The 21,295-nt window shown below is 33.5% G+C and overlaps 3 protein-coding genes across 3 annotated transcripts in view; all 3 read left to right on the top strand.

Moving 5' to 3' along the window:
- The window catches only part of LOC142339158 (transitional endoplasmic reticulum ATPase-like), a 622,037-nt gene that overhangs the window by 33,440 nt on the left and 567,302 nt on the right, over nucleotides 1-21,295 (top strand). The gene's annotated exons all lie outside the window — the stretch shown is intronic.
- LOC142340283 (glutathione S-transferase Mu 7-like) lies at nucleotides 9,157-9,813 on the top strand. The gene has a single exon (XM_075390857.1). It carries the CDS (start codon nucleotides 9,157-9,159, stop codon nucleotides 9,811-9,813), a length of 657 nt encoding a protein of 218 aa, XP_075246972.1.
- Nucleotides 16,299-21,295, top strand: part of LOC142340282 (uncharacterized) — a 28,194-nt gene continuing 23,197 nt past the window's right edge. The window contains exon 1 of the mRNA XM_075390856.1: nucleotides 16,299-16,349. The gene's annotated coding sequence lies outside the window, so the exon portion shown is untranslated. The remainder of the gene's footprint in view (nucleotides 16,350-21,295) is intronic.

Raw genomic sequence — 21,295 nt, 5'->3', positions numbered from 1 at the left:
CCACATTTTCAATTGATAGTGACCACCCCACCCCCACTTAACCCGTCTCCTCCACTTACTCCCACCTCTCTCCACCGGATCCCCAACCCAACCTACTTCCTCAATTATAAAACATTTTCTATAGTTAAATTGGGCTATTCATTTCTTATTAGTTTTCATTAATATTTCTTTTTTAGACAAGATTAGGTTTTTAAACATTTTGCAAAATTCTTCGAGTCGTTTCTGGTATTTTATGGGCTATGTTTCTTTAAGACATTTCACAAATTTAGAACTTGACGTCAAACTTAACGAACTCACTGTTTCAGCTGAGTTGAGTTTAGAACTCACTCAACAATTTCTCTTCATTATTGTGAATAAACTCAGTAAAATTTGAGATACCAGTGATAAGCCGATTAACGCGGGGTTTTAAACAATAGTGCACTGATCTGTCCGAGTTAACTGGTAACTGTGCGAACGCTAACTGGTACTAATAAAAAATGCACTTGATTTTTGAATTCGTGAATAAACGGTACTACTTGAAAGAAAGCTGGCCAGTAACACTGAATTTTACGTTCACAATCCAAAAAACAGCGGTCTGTTTCTCAACTATGCAATCAAGATATTTATAATGTAAAGGGTCCATTAATTGTTAGTAATATAGGACTGTCGACGTAATCTTTAGTATTGATGAACAGTTTTTCTTGTAGAACAATTATATTAACGCATGCAATAAACACGCACACTTGTAAATGAAATACATTTAACAAGGTTAGGGGTATTAGCCGACATACCAAATAGCCGACGCGCCAATTAGTCGACAGAATAGTATATTTCACTGTATTTTACAATTAATCCGCAACCAAATTTACAAGTTTCGGCAGAATTTTACTACTTTATCCAAAAATTTTTGTTGACATTTGACAACTCAAATTAGATTTTTTCAGACGCATATGTTTTTCATTTAAGACTTCGTATCTCTTTAATTTTCAGGCAATGTAGGTTTGCCTCGAGAAAATCTGCGATTTTCAATCTTCGATTTTTGCTCCTGATAGCTCATTTTTCTCTCAATATTCCAAAACGTAGTTTTTGATGTCCCATCGTCTTGATTCCACAATCGTTCTGTTTTTCACATTTGTTTTTCGTCTGTATTTTTTGGCCTATCCAAGACATTCCACATTTTCAATTGATAGGGACCAACCCCAACCCCACTTAACCCGTCTCCTCCACTTACTCCCACCTCTCTCCAACGGATCCCCAACCCAACCTACTTCCTCAATTATAAAACATTTTCTGTAATTAAATTGGGCTATTCATTTCTTATTAGTTTTGATTAATATTTCTATTTTAGGCAAGATTAGGTTTTTAAACATTTTGCAAAATTCTTCGAGTCGTTTCTGCTATTTTATGGGCTATGTTTCTTTAAGACATTTCACAAATTTAGAACTTGACGTCAAACTTAACGAACTCACTGTTTCAGCTGAGTTGAGTTTAGAACTCACTCAACAATTTCTCTTCATTATTGTGAATAAACTCAGTAAAATTTGAGAGACCAGCGATAAACCAATTAACGCGGGGTTTTAAACAATAGTGCACTGATTTGTCCAAGTTAACTGGTAATTGTGCGAACGCTAACTGGTACTATTAAACAAATGCACTTGATGTTTGAATTCGTGAATAAACAGTACTACTTGAAAGAAAGCTGGCCAGTAACACTGAATTTTACGTTCAAAATCCAAAAAACAGCGGTCTGTTTCTCAACTATGCAATCAAGATATTTATAATGTAAAGGGTCCTTTAATTGTTAGTAATATAGGACTGTCGAGGTAATCTTCAGTATTGATGAACAGTTTTTCTTGTAGAACAATTATATTAACGCATGCAAGAAACACGCACACTTGTAAATGAAATACATTTAACAAGGTGAGGGGTATTAGCCGACATACCAAATAGCCGACGCGCCAATTAGTCGACAGAATAGTATATTTCACTGTATTTTACAATTAATCCGCAACCAAATTTACAAGTTTCGGCAGAATTTTACTACTTTATCCAAAAATTTTTGTTGAAATTTGACAACTCAAATTAGATTTTTCCAGACGCATATGTTTTTCATTTAGGACTTCGTACCTCTTTTTTTTCAGGCGATGTAGGTTTGCCTCGAGAAAATCTGCTATTTTCAATCTTCGATTTTTGCTCCTGATAGCTCATTTTTCTCTCAATATTCCAAAACGTAGTTTTTGATGTCCCAGCGTCTTGATTCCACAATCGTTCTGTTTTTCACATTTGTTTGTCGTCTGTATTTTTTGGCCTATCCAAGACATTCCATATTTTCAATTGATAGGGACCAACCCCAACCCCACTTAACCCGTCTCCTCCACTTACTCCCACCTCTCTCCAACGGATCCCCAACCCAACCTACTTCCTCAATTATAAAACATTTTCTGTAATTAAATTGGGCTATTCATTTCTTATTAGTTTTGATTAATATTTCTATTTTAGGCAAGATTAGGTTTTTAAACATTTTGCAAAATTCTTCGAGTCGTTTCTGCTATTTTATGGGCTATGTTTCTTTAAGACATTTCACAAATTTAGAACTTGACGTCAAACTTAACGAACTCACTGTTTCAGCTGAGTTGAGTTTAGAACTCACTCAACAATTTCTCTTCATTATTGTGAATAAACTCAGTAAAATTTGAGAGACCAGCGATAAACCAATTAACGCGGGGTTTTAAACAATAGTGCACTGATTTGTCCAAGTTAACTGGTAATTGTGCGAACGCTAACTGGTACTATTAAACAAATGCACTTGATGTTTGAATTCGTGAATAAACAGTACTACTTGAAAGAAAGCTGGCCAGTAACACTGAATTTTACGTTCAAAATCCAAAAAACAGCGGTCTGTTTCTCAACTATGCAATCAAGATATTTATAATGTAAAGGGTCCTTTAATTGTTAGTAATATAGGACTGTCGAGGTAATCTTCAGTATTGATGAACAGTTTTTCTTGTAGAACAATTATATTAACGCATGCAAGAAACACGCACACTTGTAAATGAAATACATTTAACAAGGTGAGGGGTATTAGCCGACATACCAAATAGCCGACGCGCCAATTAGTTGACAGAATAGTATATTTCACTGTATTTTACAATTAATCCGCAACCAAATTTACAAGTTTCGGCAGAATTTTACTACTTTATCCAAAAATTTTTGTTGAAATTTGACAACTCAAATTAGATTTTTCCAGACGCATATGTTTTTCATTTAGGACTTCGTACCTCTTTTTTTTCAGGCGATGTAGGTTTGCCTCGAGAAAATCTGCTATTTTCAATCTTCGATTTTTGCTCCTGATAGCTCATTTTTCTCTCACTATTCCAAAACGTAGTTTTTGATGTCCCAGCGTCTTGATTCCACAATCGTTCTGTTTTTCACATTTGTTTGTCGTCTGTATTTTTTGGCCTATCCAAGACATTCCATATTTTCAATTGATAGGGACCAACCCCACCCCCACTTAACCCGTCTCCTCCACTTACTCCCACCTCTCTCCACCGGATCCCCAACCCAAACTACTTCCTCAATTATAAAACATTTTCTATAGTTAAATTGGGCTATTCATTTCTTATTAGTTTTCATTAATATTTCTTTTTTAGGCAAGATTAGGTCTTTAAACATTTTGCAAAATTCTTCGAGTCGTTTCTGGTATTTTATGGGCTATGTTTCTTTAAGACATTTCACAAATTTAGAACTTGACGTCAAACTTAACAAATTCACTGTTTCAGCTGAGTTGAGTTTAGAACTCGCTCAACAATTTCTCTTCATTATTGTGAATAAACTCAGTAAAATTTGAGAGACTAGTGATAAACCGATTAACGCGGGGTCTTAAACAATAGTGCACTGATTTGTCCGAGTTAACTGGTAATTGTGCGAACGCTAACTGGTACTAAAAAACAAAAGCACTTGATTTTTGAATTCGTGAATAAACAGTACTACTTGAAAGAAAGCTGGCCAGTAACACTGAATTTTACGTTCACAATCCAAAAAACAGCGGTCTGTTTCTCAACTATGCAATCAAGATATTTATAATGTAAAGGGTCCTTTAATTGTTAGTAATATAGGACTCTCGACGTAATCTTCAGTATTGATGAACAGTTTTTCTTGTAGAACAATTATATTAACGCATGCAAGAAACACGCACACTTTTAAACTAAACACAATTGACGGGGTAAGGGGCGTTAGCGGGCATACCATTTAGCGGGCATCCTATTTAGCCGCCAGAATAGCATGTTTTCGTGTATTTTACACGAAATCCTCAACCAATTTTATTGCAACCTTTTAACACGTTATCCGAGATTTTTTTTTGGAGAAAAGTGACAACTCACTGAATAATTTTTCAGACACATTTGTTTTTCTTTTAAGGCTTCGGGTCTCTTTTTTCAGGCATTGTTTGTTCACCTCACGAAAAACTACGAAAATCGATGTTCGATTTTTGGCCTGATCGCTCATTTTTCTCACAGAATTCCGAAACATAGTTTTTGATTTCCCAGCGTCTTGATTCCACAATCCGTTCCATTTTTCAAATTTGTTTGTTGTCAGTATTTTTTTGGTCTATCCAAGACATTCCACTTTTTCGTAGAATAGGGATCACAAATTTTTGGCATAGTGAAAATTTTTTTCTAAATGAGGAGATGGCTTGAGATATAAATGTCGTTGTTATTGTTCAGATATATTTAAAGCCGCTTTAATTCTTGTTTGGGCAGTAACGGAAGTCCAAACAACATTCATGGAATTTTTTCTATAATTTGATTTTCTTGATATTATCGAAACAAATCTATTTTGTAATTTTTGAAAAACGCACAGAGAAAATTGAAAAAAAAACTCCCAATGTTCAGAACATTATATAATTTTTTCGCACTGCTGCTGCAACACCGGTTTTGTAGTCGGCAAAATTAGCCTCTGGCATTAATCGCATTTGAAGTTTTTGCTGTCCTTTTCACTGTCTACATAAAAAAATTCGCCTAAATTTTTCAGTTTTGCCGTCTAGTAGTGCCTACACAACTGATATCTCCATTCTCCAGTTACACCAAAAAGTTCTAAAATTAGTATGAAGGTTTCGATGCTGACTTAAATGTTCTGTCTCTGATCATATAATCCAATCGCTAGCCAATTGTTCCAAAACTTGATAAATCGAAAAAAAATTACCACTCCGTCCTCTTGATGAAAAAGAAATTATTTTTTGTTTGATGTCAATGCCCAGGCACCAATAATTGACGCTTCCGCAACGTTTATATGTGGTGTTGTTGTGTAAATAGACTGAGCTCTAATTATACTTTTGCGTACGTATCTATAAATTGGTACCAAATTCATTCATTGAACAACGCGAGCTGCAATCAGTTTGAGTGCACTTAAAGTATACTGTAGTTGCTCTGATTTTAACTTTTTGAAGGAGCAGTTGTTGATTATTAGCTTTTCTCCTCCTCGTTTTTCTGAATTTATGATCTCATAATCTCTGGCAGTTCAAGTGAAACACAAAACTGATAATTTTATGTTAACTTTGAGGCAAATTTTTTCAACCGCCTTTTGTTTGCTGAAATTAGATGCACAGGAAAATTTTCTCACGGGAAAAGTAATTCTAGTTCTTTTTAATGACGCAATTTTCAGACAATCAGATTTAGACAGCTCAATTTGTCGGCTAAAGTGTATGTCGACTAAATTGTAGGTCAAACAATTCCACTAAGCTGTGGGCACAAACGGAAAAGTTTCAGCAATATAGAGTTGGAACCAACCAACTTTTAGTAACGAAAGTAGGTAAGATTGAGCTGGGGAGGTCGAAGGTGGTGGATTTATGCAGGTATAGGAGGGTAGGTGGATGGTAGGTAGGGAGGGGTTGGGGTAGGTTGGTAGGTTATTGGCGGGGAGTTAGTGGCAGGTGGGTAGGTTAGTGGAGGGGGGAGGGTACGTATCTGGGGTGGCGGTGGTAAGGTAGGCGGGGTTTGAAGGCAGGCTAGACAGGGGTTTGATAGGTAGGTGATTGGTCAGTAGCTGCTCTGTTAGATAGGTGAGAGGAACTTATTTGGGATACCAATTTCTCAGAATTATTTTTTACAAGTTTTTTAAGTTGCTATCTGCTCTATTTTACCGAAAACTTTTGGTGTATTTGGAAAACCAATTAGCGTTTTTAGAAAACCGGTTCAAGACCGCTCTGCTAGATTTGGGAAGTGACTTTTGAAGAATCTTGTAGCTTTGTTAAAAACACGTAACTTGTAAAATTGAAAATGCCAAAAGGTCAAACGGGTCAGCATCTTGCTCTTTTAAGTAGGAAATTTGGTTCTTGGCACGGTAGATTCTGGGTTTTAAACACAATAATTAAACAGTAACTAAAGTGCTACCAACAATCAGTGAGGTTTTTGCATAAAGCTGTTCAAACGCAATTTAGTCGTTTATTTTTGCTTGTGTAAATTCGTGTTGCACTTGTTTTGCTGACTGATTTCTTAAAATACCAAACAGTCTCAAACAGTTCATTTTATTTCAATGCCAATCGTCTTTGGGGATAAAATATGCAAAACATCCTAATATTTGTTTGCGTGGAAGTATAAGAACAAAAGGCAGAACTGGATAAAAATTAGGCAGATAATTTACCCGTATGAAGCAGCGACATACTCCTGACTTTGAAGTTCAAAATTTAAAAAACTTTCAGTTTTACCCATATATGAATATTACAATCTCTATATCAATGTACAATAATTATCGTTATCAATATATCAATCAAGAAACCAATATCAATAATACACATCCTTGGAAAAATTTTGAAAAGATGAAACACTGAAGGATGTTAGGCTCACAGATGAAATACATTGGGCGCCTTTAGGTCATTTTTTGATTGAGTTGATTATAAAACCTTATTATTAAAATTAGGCGTTGCGGACGGAGTTCGAGTAAAAACTTTCGGTTGGATTAAAAGTTTTTTACAGGTTAAAACTAGGTATTTTCAAATAAAGACTGAGCGTTCAACTGAGAAAATGTTTTCTGTGGAGTACCACAGGGCTCAGCATTAGGACCACTGTTGTTTATCATCTATATCAACGATCCATCGGACGCGCTGAGAAATCTTGTTGTGCTACCTGCCAATGATACCAACCTATTTCAGAAAAATAAAAAATCCTAACTAGAATCAGATTTGTATAAAAAATCAAGATGGATGGAAAAGCAAAGTTAACGTTGAATAAGTAGAAAAGACAAATAATATTTAACTACGAGAGAAGCAGTATGGATAACTATTCTTTTAAAAGGGATGTTTTAAGGAACACAAAATATGCCTTTAAGTAATTTTTTCATAAAACCTTGTTTCAAGGAGAACATTTAAAATCAAAAGAGACGCAAGCCCAAAATTCAACTCTTTTCTCTCTATTTTTCTATTTTTCGAATGGGTTTCATTGTTTTATGGTTTTATTGATTCAACACTGTGTCGTCTGTGAATTGTTTTTAGAAATTTGAGTTCCGTCCGTACTCCTTGTTGGATGTTTTTGTCGTCTTATGATGCAATCTCATTAAAAACAAGTGAAAGTAGCTTCCTGAGCAGTTGCAAGTAAATCTGTTTTTGTTTTAAGTTGGAAATTTATGGTTTGTTTGTTCTTTTTTAACATTTGTTATAAGAAGATCTATGATTTTTGTCATTTCTATCGTTTCTCTGTTGATTTTGTAGCTTGGCTATTGTAACGGCAGGTCGCATTCACTTTCTATTGAACCAAGATCCAACTTTTAAAATGTTTTCTTTGTCAATTAATGATTTCTTGGCTTTGGTAATACTCAATGAGAAGTATTATTTTTGGATATTTGCTTATTTCTTGAGTTTTTATTCTGTTTTTTTTGCCACTTTATCACAATAAGGCGTTGACCAATTGGCGTGGAAAAATTGCAATAGAAAATATTAAACGTTTTCCATGAATAGCTTTTATATTTATTGGTTGCGACACCGCTTTTTTGTTAAATTTAATCGATTTTTTTCGTTTTTTTTGCCGTTTTCTTTGTTTTCGTTTGGCATAATATGGATAATGAGACGTCTGAAATGTTTTCTATGAGATATAGAATAACCTTGTTATTGAGCCGAGTTGATACGTAATGATTTTTATCAATTTGATTTTGGATGTTTTCAAAAAAAAAACGTTGCGCTTTCTGCTCTTCTTTGTCGACATGTTACCGAGTTTAATTATTGAAAGGTCTCATATCTAACCTAATGAAGTACAGGTTAATTTGTTTAGTTCAGATTTTATCTGATTGCATTTCTTTGTTAAAATGTGTTTTTCAAATATAGACATCGAGTTTTGGCCGTAATTAATGTTTGCTTTTGTTTGATTTTGATTTTGTCTTTTCCAGTACTCTCATAAATTGCAAATCACATTGGCCCTCTAATCCTCCAGCATTATTCTTTGTTTGTTGAACGATATGTAAACTTTTGTAATTTTTTTTTATTTCCTCCTCATTTGGTAAACAATTAAATCAAAACGTGGATGAGCGGGATCGGAACATTATGTGCAAACTCACATTACGGAGCTTCTTGCTGTCTCGATGTTCTTCTGTTAAGGCTATCTTACAAAGCTATCATTTTATTTTGTTTAACTCTGTACTGAAAAGTACATTTGAAGCGTTTCTTTACTTGTTAAAATGAAAGTTTAGGTCAAAAGTTTTACTGGATAGCCACTGGTTCATAAAAGATAAAACTTAATAAGGCACTTCATGCATATGGCTTCACCATATTACTTGAAACGTTTAACGTTTTTTTGTGCTCAAAGTTAAACATTTTAGAATGACTTATTTTCTGACTGCTTGAAAGACAGCATTAAGAGCTTTCTTCGCACGTCTTTTAAGCAGTCAGACAATCTGTGGTTCTAAAATCATACAGCTGTTGTTGCTACAGAATAAAATGAAACTTTGATATCTTTTTACATGTCTATAGATAAAACATTTACTACGACGTTAGTTAAGCACTTTGCTTCTTTGTAGAAATGAACCATGGTTCACGAATGAAGAATCCACATGATAAATTTCTTGAGCCAATAATCTATCATGACTATGACTATTATATACTCTCATTGTATTTTAACTTAAATTATTTGCGATTGCAAAGTCATAAAAGATTAGTTATTGGATGGTCACAAGTCTTTTCAAAAATTATTGAGTAAAATGAGCTACAAAGTTGGATACTGGAACACACGAGGTTTCGTTGAGCCAATCATACTCGTACTAGAATATCTCCAGTATCCATACGAACGTGTCAAATATGAGTTTGATCACGCAGAACATTGGTTTGAAAATGACAAGAAGACTCTGGGTTTCGACTTTCCCAACATGGCCTACCTTTTATGTCCAAATGGACAGAAATTCACCCAATCCATTACTATTCTGCGACATCTGGGTCGAGAAGGCGGACTCTTCACAGCCCAAACCAATGACCAAATCACTAAACTTGAGGAGATTTTGGATACAGTTGTGGATTTGCGTCTTGGGTTCGCGCTGCTGTGTCTGAATCCCAACTTCAGTGACATGAAAAACGATTACTTGATGAACTTGGGAGGTCGTTTTGGTCCGTTCGAAGAGTGGCTGGCTGGTGGTCGAAAGTGGCTGAATGGAGACAATCTATTTGTGGGTGATTTCATTTTCTGGTCTGTCCTTGACTACCATGAGTGTATGGAACCGACAGTGTTGGAGGCATACCCTAACGTAAAGAGGTTCAAGGAGGAGTTTGCAAGTATTCCCCAGATTGCAAGCTACCTGGCCAGTGACAAATTTAAAAAGTTTCCAGTTTTAATCAAACAGGCATACTGGGGATGGAGTCCCTAAGAAACTAATTATTCTTGCAATTGTAAATATTTTGGGATTCTGTTTTGTCAATTCCCCCCAACTTAGTGAGCTTATATTTTTACGCCCCCCAGGAGGACGTGCTATTTTCTTAAACAGTAACGTGCTAAATAACAACATAGAATTCGTAACTGGGGGCGTAAAAAACTCTTGGGGGGAGGCAAAGCAGAATAGATCAATATTTTGAAAAGAGGTGAAGAGACAATACCAGTTATACCTGCACTGTACATTCTGTTTGATATGGTTTCATCATTGCAATACGCTCTGATATGATTATATTTAACCTTCATTTAACTTACTATTGAAGATGATGATTGGGAATCGAAACCAACATGAGAGTGCAGAAAAGCGTTATAGATTTAGTGACCGTTAAAACATCACGTGCACATTTTAAAAAGCCGAAAGTCTGCAGTGCCAGAAGTTGCTACTCAGCCAGAAGTTGACTTCCGCTGACTTTTGTCATTTTGAAATATGCGCGTTTTGTGTTTTAAGCATGGTTACGTAACTCTGCAGAAGTCACTTCGAAATTCTGACTTAATATCTCGAATGGCGTCTCGATTCTCGATAAACGCCAGAGGTTCTCAGTGATTTCAAGCAGAGTCACATTGCCATTACTAAAGGTTACGTGACTGACGGAGCCACTGAAAAAAATCTGGCATTCGTTTAGAAGCACGTAGCGGTTTTACGTAAGACAGAATTTTGAAAGTTTTATAACGCCACAGAGGTATATCCAAATCCTCACAGTCGAATCTGCCCTATCTGTGTATCTCATGTCTGTTTTCGCTATGTTAATACCTTAAAAATGCAGCAATATTACAAAAAAAAATAGATACTTTGACAAAATCGGCCAAAATTGAAAGGAATTGTGCAACCCGTATTTCCAAAAGTGTCTAAATTTTAACAGTGCAATTGAGATAAAAGCCCCATTTTATTAGCGCTATTTATCGCATTTCTGCTCTTTTTAGGTATCTTTTTTAGCACTGAGCGTAACTCGACTCTGCGCTGAATGTATCTAATTGTCGCACTGAATGTTTCTATAATCCGTAATTCTGCTTAATTGTACAAGTGGTTAAAATATTTTTTTAAATGATGACAATTAAAAAAATTGATAGTGGTTCAAAGCTTTTTAATATGCCATATAGATCTCCAAATTACCACTTGATCTTATTTGTTTTGAACTGTAGATTACATTTTGAACTGGTCATTTACATAATTCAAAGCTGGAAAGAGAACAAAAAATTGACGTTTTAAAATCTATTTACGGGTGTCTATTATCTTTTTCTGAAAAATTCTTCCATGCTCCGTCTGTGTATACTGCCTATCAGTTTTTCGAAACTGATAGGCAATAAACGGCTTTTTTACAGCTGTTTATCTTTTTTTCTAAAATATCCCTCCATTCTGCTTCTGTTTACAGTTGTCTACTTTTGTTTTTCTCTGAAAAATCACTCCATTCTGCTTCTCTTATTGGTGCTATTATATTTTTGAAAAATCATGACATTCTGCCTTTATGTACAGTGACCTATCATTTTTGTTTGAAAATTCCCTCAATTCTGCGTATTTTTGCAGTTTAGAAAAAGGAGTTTTAGAGAACCGCTGCACTTAAATTCGATTGTTTATTCTTCATGTTGTCCTCGACTGGCTGTTGTGTATCACTGTAGCTACCAGGGTTACTTTTGGAATCTTCAGTATTTAATCTCTATATTTTGTGATTTTGATCAATCTGACCACATTATACTGCCTTTCTAGCGTTATGATGTCCCATCTTTTGCCGATATATTTGTCCAGGTCAGGACACGAGTGGTGACGTCGTCATTTTTATTAATTTATAGCGTATATTAGATTTGTTTGACTCAATCTGATTCCCGACCTACAAAACAAACAATTTTTGTATCAATTTGTGCGCATTGGTGAACAGATTGTTAATTAAATTCCAATTTCACGTGCTCAGTTAATAAAGCTTTAACTCAGTTTTGCATGCTAAAAACCGCGCGTTAAGTTAGACGCAATTGCGGGTTACAGATACATTCATTTCGAAAATAAAACGATATCTAAACTGATCGGAATTATGCCAAAAGACTTCTCACCTAATTCCCAAACTGAATGTAGCTCAATCTCAAAAATCGACGGAACAAATTTTGCGAAAAGTAGCTTCTAAGGTTGTCTTCTAATTTTGCTCTTTTTGTGTCTCTATTGTTGCGCGGTTTTCGCCAAGGAGGAAACTTTGGGGTTATATCTCTGCGTCGTAATGAATCTGTAGCATCAGAAAACGACAAAGCAAAATTTCTAATACTTTATCCGCAATCACTTTTTTGGCTTTAATGACTGTTTTTTACCCAGAATACTCCAGTACCCAAAAAAGTTGGTACATCGACTATAGCAAGTATAGAATATAAAGCATTATATTTTTGGTCAAAAATAGGTTCTCAAAATATGACAGATCAACAGTAGTAAAAACCATTATACAGGATATATTATTGGTCTCAAATTGGTGAAAAGGTTCGATAGGGAGTTTGACGGGGATTTCTTTTCAATAACATTGTGATTAATCGGTCTGTAATCGGTCTGGGTGGTTTTTTAAATCAAAAATGTTATGAAATCATGCAAGCTTCTCTCAAATTCACAGAAACAACTCAGGGAAGCTTTTATTACTACATATGCATATAATATGTGTCAAAATAATTTAACTTCAACTATAGTTTCACTTAACAATTTATCAACCACGTGTGTTTATTCCCGTATATGGAGATAGCAACACAAATAGCCGCCAATTTTGCGAAATAAGAGAACTTTCAAATCGTAAATAGGTTACAAGTCTTGTAGCACGTTTCCGCTCACTTTAGGTATCTATTGTTCGCATTAAAAGTATATCTAATCCTCAATAAAGCCTAATTAAAAGCGCGCATTTTGAGCATGCAAAATTGTTTTATACTCTGTAATAAGCACTTTATTAAAGATGTCATTGAAGCTTTTAAAGCTTTAAAACGATTTAAATACAAACAACTTTCAATGTATTAATATAGGAAAAACGAACATGAGAAACAAGGATCGGGCATATTTGACCGTGACGATTTGGGTATACCTCTGCGGTGTAACGATGTGACGTTCCATTGTCACATTTACTCACGTTTTGTCTAAATCTTGAATTATAAATCAATTTACGGTAAATTGTTGACAAGAGTTGATGAACAAAGAATGGATAATAGTGAAAAATAAATCCACAATTGCCAAAATTTAAGAATCGTGAATTAATGTGACGGATATTTCCGATTTTGAGCAAATTTGAACTATTTATTTTCCTACTGTCACTCTCCAAAGACGCTTATAAATGTAAACATCGTTGCGGCTATTGCTTACGTTTTTGGGTAAATTTACTCCATTAAATTGTACGTTTGGCAACGTAATGTAATACAAGTATACTTTGACGCTTCGTAAAAAGGCCGATTCATTCATCTAACGTTATGTTATCCAATCAAAATTTTAAATAAACGCCTAGGATTCGTTGTTGGAAAAAAATAGTGTAAAACAATAGGCAGAAGAAAATTGATATTGTTTGCGAAAACTGATTCAATGAGTAAGGTATTATCGATGAAAACTTGGTGAAAACTGCTTTATATATTTTGTTACAACTGGAAACTTGATATGGAAAAAAAGTCGCGCTCATTTAGCTTCGACACTGAAGGCACAAAACTATTTAAATCATCGTTTTTACCGAAAACTGTCTTATCAGATCATACTTTCCTGACTTGCCCTCTTCTGATTATTTGGTGCGACCCTAGTCTAGACTTTTCTTTGACCATGCTACATCCTCATAATTTTAAATATCGCACTTCACTACCCAGTTTAGATCGAAACAGAGATCAAAGTGCAAAGTGTGAAAAATCTCAGCCGTTTTTTTTTAAATCTGGAAGTCATTTTAATATTTATTGTAGAAAAAGTTTTTGAAGGCTCATTGGCAACTGACTTCTGTGAGGGCTTTCAAGAGTGGTGCGTACAATGTTTAATGCAAATGAAACTCTACCAAAAATAGTGAGGCTTTCTGGAGACAGTTACATTAAAAAACTGTCCAATTACAGTGCTTGATTTCGGTTGGAATCCACAAGCTTCACTTGGATCTGTTTTAGTTGGTTTGTTCTTTCCCTTTATGTACGTTAGTATTTCAATTCTTAAAACCGTGTCAATTTTAAGAAATTAAAAATAAACCAAAAAACGCTATTTTTTTATCCTGAGTTTAGGAGCGAAAGGCTCATCGGTCAAAAAATTTTTTTTCTATTATCCAGGTATACAGGAGCTTCAACAAATAAGTTAAATATGCGAGGGTAACAAGCATTTAAATAATTGTTTTTTGAGCAGAACAACTTGGTTACAGACGTTCGTGCCTCTCGACTGAAATTTTTATCCTCACTTGATGATCCGGTAGATTTTATATTTGTAGTGTGACTTTCTGGTAAATTTTCTGTCAATTGATTAAAATTCGACATTTTCTATCACTAATATTGAGCTGGAAATTTCTTCTGAAATACTATAGATATCATATCTAAAATATGCACTATAGTATTTCAGAAGAAATTTCCAGCTCAATAAATTTTGAGCCAGATGTTTCCAAAAAAAAAGTTAAAAATTTTTCTCTTCTTCTTCTAGAACTTTAGTTCTGGAAGAAGAATAGAAAAATTATCAAAATTTTTTGAAAACATCTGGCTCAAAATTTATATGGAATTTCAAAATAGAAGCAAACATTAATGCTTATCGGGAGATGAAGCAATCATAAAGAGCTTTGATTGGAGCAGTGTCTTCTAACTTTTTGAGAAAGGCTAACCCATTTGCTAAATTTAGGCTTTATTAGAAAATTGTTATCCTTTAAAACCCCTTTATAACAAAATTTCAATTTAAATGAATTAAGAAATAAATCCTTCATAACAATTTTTCGGGAAGTTTGTTTTGAAAAATGTTATTCTAAACAAGCATATTATTCAGGGTCCCTAAAGGTGCATAGTTTTTTATTGTTAGCAATCAAAAACAAATTGGTATAAATCCCATGGTTTTTATTAATTATTTGTCAAACATTTCTATTGAGTTTTAAAGGAAGTTAAGTCAAGAAGTTTTCTGACAACAGAAGAAACGATATCTATGCTAATCTTCAACGCTCGCGAAGAAATGTCATAGTAGTTTGTTTGGTGTTCAACCCAAAATTTTTATATATTTGAAGCCTTTTTTTGTCTGCAAAAATCCTTCTTTCGCGAAACTCAAATCTGGCGCAACTTTTGGATTATGGTCTACTTATATTAAGCAGTTTGATTGCATAGTGTCGATAAATTGAAAAATGGTGGGTTTTCAGCAGTGGTATTTCAGAATCATTTATTACTCCAGTTATGCAGTTGATTTTATCTGAAAACAGAAAAACTTTTTTACTGTCGAATTTCCCGAAATAACGATATCAACAATTTTTCAGACAAGGGTAAAATTGGACAAAAAATGTTTAAAAATGTTGTTCAATTCCTTCGTCAATTCATACCCTTAGCCTATTTGATCTAAGACAGTATATGTATTAAAGCAGAAAATTAATAGTTGTTCTAAAATTAATAGCTGTTTTAGTGGTTCTAATAGTGTTAGATATTAGTTCTTGAAAAAGAATTGAAAAAGTACAAACTTTTTTGAAAACGTCTTGATCAAAATCTATATGGAATTTCAAGATGGAAGCAAACTCTATATCTGGTGGAACTCCATTTCATGATGGAAGCAATTGTGACTGCAGTCACAATTGCTTCCACCTTGAAATGGAGTTCCACCAGATATAGAGTTTGCTTTATGTAAATACGCAAACTCTAAAAGTTTTTATGCAAATAAGCTGTTTCAGTACTGGTTTTACAAAATAAAATGGAGATACTCAGGTTCAGTACTGAAATACTCTGGGTGGTAAGCCCGGGTGAATACGCAGTTGGCATCAGAAAGATCTTGCATGCTCATTTTGGATGCCTCAATTCAGACATTATCTTTGATCTGATGCCGACAATTTTTTTTGTTTGAGATGTCTGAGATTTTTTTTGTTTGAGATGTATGAGATCAGTTATTTGTATAGCGTGTTCAACTATGGTTAGGAAATCAGCCGAGCAGCAGCATAATTTTTTTTCATTTTAAGCGTTCTCATTTAAAATTTTTGTGTATTTTAAAAGTTATAATTGGGTTGTGTCCGTGCTTAATTTTCAGCACATTTTGGCTCAAAAAAGGAAATCATTTAACCACATCTCGGTGAAAAAGCCTTCATCTTCAATATGACATTACAGCAGATATTTGTCAGCATCTCAGTGCAACGCGGCACCCATAGGCTAACCGGAAGCAATCAAAAATTACTGTTGATAACTAATTAACTACTTTCTTCAATTTTTCCATAAAGCATATTAACAACTTCTTATAATAGCATAAAGTAAAAAAAAATCTCAAAAGTCAGAAAAACTCTTACGTAAGAGAACTTCTCAGAGCCAGCACCACATTATTTGTTGTGCAGCTTTTTTTTGCTTGAAGAAGTTTTTCACAGCCACATAATTTCTCAAAAATTTAATAATAATAATAAATTGTTCGTAGTGCCGTTGTCATAAAATATTAGCAAGAAAATACATACATTGTACAAATACAATCGGTTACAATTGGTTACACTACAAGGTCGCCGTTAAACCTATCTGGATTTCGAGACTATCTTGATAGTTTTCAGTTATACAACGTGTATATCAATTTCACATAATTGTATAACAATGTGTTACACAATTCCAAAAAAATTGCGTCAATTAATAGAATAAATAAGTTTACAGTTGATGCCTTTGCTACATTTTTTACTCTTCTTACAAACAAGCAGATATTTAAAAACTGCTCGCTTTTCATTATAAATATTCCATTATAGCAATAATTTTCTTACATAAATTTGCTTTAGAAAACATCATTTCTTATCGTTATGCAATAAAATAAGAAGTGTGCTCTAAAAATGCAACTAAAAACGAAGTTTTTTTTACTCCTAGGGGAGTGAATGGTTTAGGTATTTTTTTCCTGAGTTTTCGATTTAAAATATGAAAATTTGAAATTAAAGATATCTCTAGTTGAGGTGAAGCGTTTGTTTTTACCAAATGTACCGTAAAAGTGATTCATTTAGTCTTCCATTAGAAGCAGAACAACATTTGACTATCAGCTAAATGGCAAAAATAAAACTATAAAAATTTGTGCTAGAGTAATCAAATCGCTGACTTTAGAACATTTACAAATAGAGAAGATAATCTGCTCAATAATACTTTTGGTTCCAAAAGTACTCCATTTTATGTCTGCAGGAAGTGCAGTGACGCTCTGATTGGTAATTCTACGTTGTCTTTTTTGTCATGAAAATTTCCCTTTTTGCTAGTTTGCAAGCAAGGAAAATTAGTATCTATGTAGATATAACTAATGAAGAAAACCATGGAGCAGGCCATTATTAATAAATATTGGACCAACGACTAGTTCTAACTTTTTTAAGATGCAGAACAATTTGATTTTAGTGGCACGTAGTTCAAAATTTTCAGTGCCCTAAAATTGCGAGTTAATCTCTTTTTTATGAAGTGCAAAAGAAATAGAGTCAAAACAAACTTTGTAAAGAAATTCTTAGCAAAAAACTAAAAGCTGCTGCAAAAATAGTTCTCAATGCTAGCATAACCTGGCAATGCCATTAAAATAATCTAGGATTTTTGATAATAAGTCATTTTTTTGAAATTGAAAACATAATTTCGTGCTAAATAAAATTAAAGAAATGTGTAGTTGAAATTTGGTAACCTTTGTTTCGCTGATGATAACAAAAAAGGACAAAGAGAATTTCTGATGAAAACTTTGTAAGAATAATGTTACCATTCCCTGTAATGGATTCCAAAGATGCTGCAGGCCTGGTAATTTTCCTCCTATTCCTTTCATAGTGAACTTTTGGGGCTAAAAAATAAAATATAAAATATAAAAAAAATAAACATTATACTGCTGAGAAACATTCAATGGTCTGTTCGGGTTTCATCAAACTGTGTACTTGAGACGCTTAATCTTAATTAACAAAAGTTTTGACCACGGAAAAATTGCCATTCTTTTATGATGTTATTTAGCAACAGAAAGAAGATATAATGTAAAGTCATAGTTTATCTAGTTAAAAATTTTCCAGGATAATTAATTATTGCTATTGTCCCAATTTTTTGTCTTTTAAGATTTTCGGCAAATTTAGTTTCAACTTTTTTTCAAAAGCAAGAAGGTGTGTGTGCAACGCAGACCTTTTGATCCTTAGAATTTTCAATTTCTTAATGCATGGTAGATATAAAAGTCATCGTGATTCCCGTAGACTTTAGTTTGATCATCTTCGAATTTCAAATGCAATTTGCCAAGGATAGTCTTGTGGTAAACTTGAAACTATCCATCAGTTTTTAGATAAGCAGTGCCAAAATGCGATCAAACTCACATCTTTGGTCAAATTGTGACCCAAAACAACCCCACTTACCACAGTGATCCAATAAAAGTGTAATCGTTTTCTCCAATGAAACTGTAATCGTTTTTTGTTTTTTGGAGAAAAGTTGGATCAAGAGAACAAATGCATTGCTTGATTTTCCTCTTGTTCAATTATTTCTTTTATACTTACAAAAATGATGTTTCACAAAAAAATTTTTGTCCGATTATGTTTTTCATCTCTTCTGCAGATTTCAAAATAAGTCTTCTGTTTTCCCCAAAATCAGCTGAAACCCTGAGCTCTTATTTTTAAATTCAATGAAAGATTGGCAAGATTCCTTTTCCTGTATTTTGATATTATCTTTCAAGCAAAGCTCAAGCGTTTTTTTATTATCCGCATCGTTGCTGATTGCAAGAATTTGAATCAATTGACAATTGCAGGTAATGGTCAGGTAAAATCCTGATCCAAGCTAGAATCTATGAGTTTATGCAGAAATGGAGGAAAACAAAAAAGCATTGGTCATTTTTTCCGATCATCCCTTACATGCATGCTATAGAGGAAAAATGTCATGGCGAAAACGAACTGATTTTTTAATTGAAGGCGGGAATTTCGCAAGAAGTTCAGATGAAGCAAGTGTAGATAAAAAATAGCCAAAAATTATTAACAAATGGAACTAATTTGTCTGTTTTTAAGTTTTGTTTTGTTTGGGAGAAAAGATGAAGTTGTTAATTGAAAATCAACTTGTTTTAAACAATCAATCTTTCCGGAATAATAAATTTATGGAACAGTTTTTCTCTCATTCCAGATTAAAAAAATTTTTGAACTAAATTCTTTCTTGATTATGCGTTTCAGATACACGTAGAGCCTAGTTAAATTTTATAGGTTTATGTTTTGTTTTCTAATGTAAGTGGAGTTAAAGCCAAAAACTACAAAAAAATTACAAAAAATGGCAAAGCTCTTTGGACTTTGCTTTTTGCGAAATGCTTTTGAAAAAATCTTAGGTTCGAAATTGTATTTTATTTTCGGTAAATTTTTGAATTTCATTTTTGTCTGTTTTGATGAGTTTATTTTCAAATAAAAGATTTTGAACTTTTTACAGGCCACATTCTGTTCTTTTATTTCTCAGCTTTTATTCAAATTGCAATAACGTTTCCAGGTACTTGGTATTTTTTTAAAACTTTGTCCACGTTTTTTTTCTGTTTTCACGCTATAGTGTTGAAGTCGTGGGTTTTGTCATTGAGAACCAACATCTTCCCAAACCCTGTTCCAAAAAGAGCCGACAATGTTCTCTAACAAATTATCAAAATAATTATAAAAAATATCGGTTATCGATCACATTACCTATCACATCACCAATGCCTGCACCTTCAATTAGTCTAAAGTTCACTACTTGAAACATAATTTCCCATGAGCCATTTTTTAGTATTGACTTTCCATTTTTCTTCTTAAATGACAGCGCGGTTTTTTTTATGCAAGTGTTTACAAAAATAGGCTTTTTTCATTATTTGAAACGTAAATAAACAACTTTAAATTCGAGTAAACACAAGTTTTAGATCGTAATGAGTTTAACGTATTGAAAATATCTTGGGTCGTTTTGGTTTTTCTTCATACAATCTTTGACATGATTTCGTTTTTTCGGAATATGGACGAAGATTTGCAAAATTTAAAATTTTTTCAGTTCTGTATTTATTCAGCATTTCCACTGGAAGTTCAATTTTGGATAATAGCAACAGTCAGTCTTCATTAAAAGTATCCCAATCTCTCAGCACATCTTTTTGTTGTCAAAAGCTTGCCAGTATTAACATAAGTATGTAAATTGTTGGTCCATGGGGAAATTGACCTCTTATACTGATGAACAAACATTCTCATTATAATCCACCTGATGTTACTCCAAAAACTGTTGGTTACAATATTTTTTTCCATCCCTTCTATGGATTTCAAACTAACCCTACAAATTCTTCCTTTTGTTCCCCAAAGTCAGCTGAAACTCTGAGCTATTAATGGTAAATTTATTGAAAGATTGGCGAGATTCCTTTTCCTGTATTTTGATTTATCTTTCAGGCAAAGCTCAAGCGTTTTGATTATCCGCATCGTTGCTGATTGCAAGAACTTGAATCAAGTGACAATTACAGGTAATGGTCAGGTAAAGTCCTGATCGAAGCTAGAATCTATGAGTTTACGCAGACATGAAGGAATACAAAAAAGCATTGGTCATTTTTCCGATCATCCCTTACATGCATGCTATAGAAGAAAAATCTAATGGAAAAAACGAACTGATTTTTTAATTGAAAGCACACCTTTTGCAACAAGTTGAGATTAAGCAAGTGTAGATAAAAAAAGCTAAATATTATGAACTAATGGAACTAATTTTTCTGTTCTGTTTCTAAGTTTTGTTTTGTTTGGGAGAACAAATGAAGTTGTTTATTGAAAATCAAGTCGTTTTTAACAATCTTTCCTCAATAATTAATTTGTAGAACAATTTATCTCTCTTTCTGGATAAAAAGTTTTTGAACTAAATTCTTTCTTGATTATGCGTTTCAGATACACGCAAAGCCCTGTTAAATTTTATGGTTTTATGTTTTGTTTTCTAATGTAAGTGGAGTTATTTCCAAAAACTACAACAAAAAATACAAAAAATGGCAAAGGTCTCTGGCTTTTGCATTTTGCGAAAAGCTTTTGAAAATATCTCAGGTTCGAAATTGTATTTTATTTTCGGTTTATTTTTCAATTTTGTTTTCGTCTGTGTTGATGAGTTTATCTTCAAATCAATGCTTTTGAACTTATTACAGGCCACATTCTGTTGTTTTAATTCTCAGCTTTCATTAGTTTAGCATAAGCGTTGCTAGGTACTTTGAATTTTCTTCAAACTTTGTCCACGTTTTTTTTTCTGTTTCCACGCTATAGAGTTGAAGTCGTGGGTTTTGTCATTGAGAACCAACATTTTCCCAAACGCTGTTCCAAAAAGAGCCGACAATGTTCTCTAACAAATTAATTAAAAAATTTTAAAAAAATATCGGTTATCTATCACATCACCAA

Source organism: Convolutriloba macropyga, chromosome 5 (genome assembly GCF_964194025.1).
Source record: "Convolutriloba macropyga chromosome 5, txConMacr16.3, whole genome shotgun sequence".
In the NCBI taxonomy this organism is placed as follows: domain Eukaryota; kingdom Metazoa; phylum Xenacoelomorpha; order Acoela; family Convolutidae; genus Convolutriloba; species Convolutriloba macropyga.
Note: the sequence above shows the minus strand (reverse complement) of the source record. Positions and strands in the feature narration are given on the sequence as shown.

Excerpts from the sequence above, each read along its gene's own strand:
- LOC142340283 (XM_075390857.1), top strand. The coding sequence starts at position 9,157 with ATGAGCTACAAAGTTGGATACTGGAACACACGAGGTTTCGTTGAGCCA.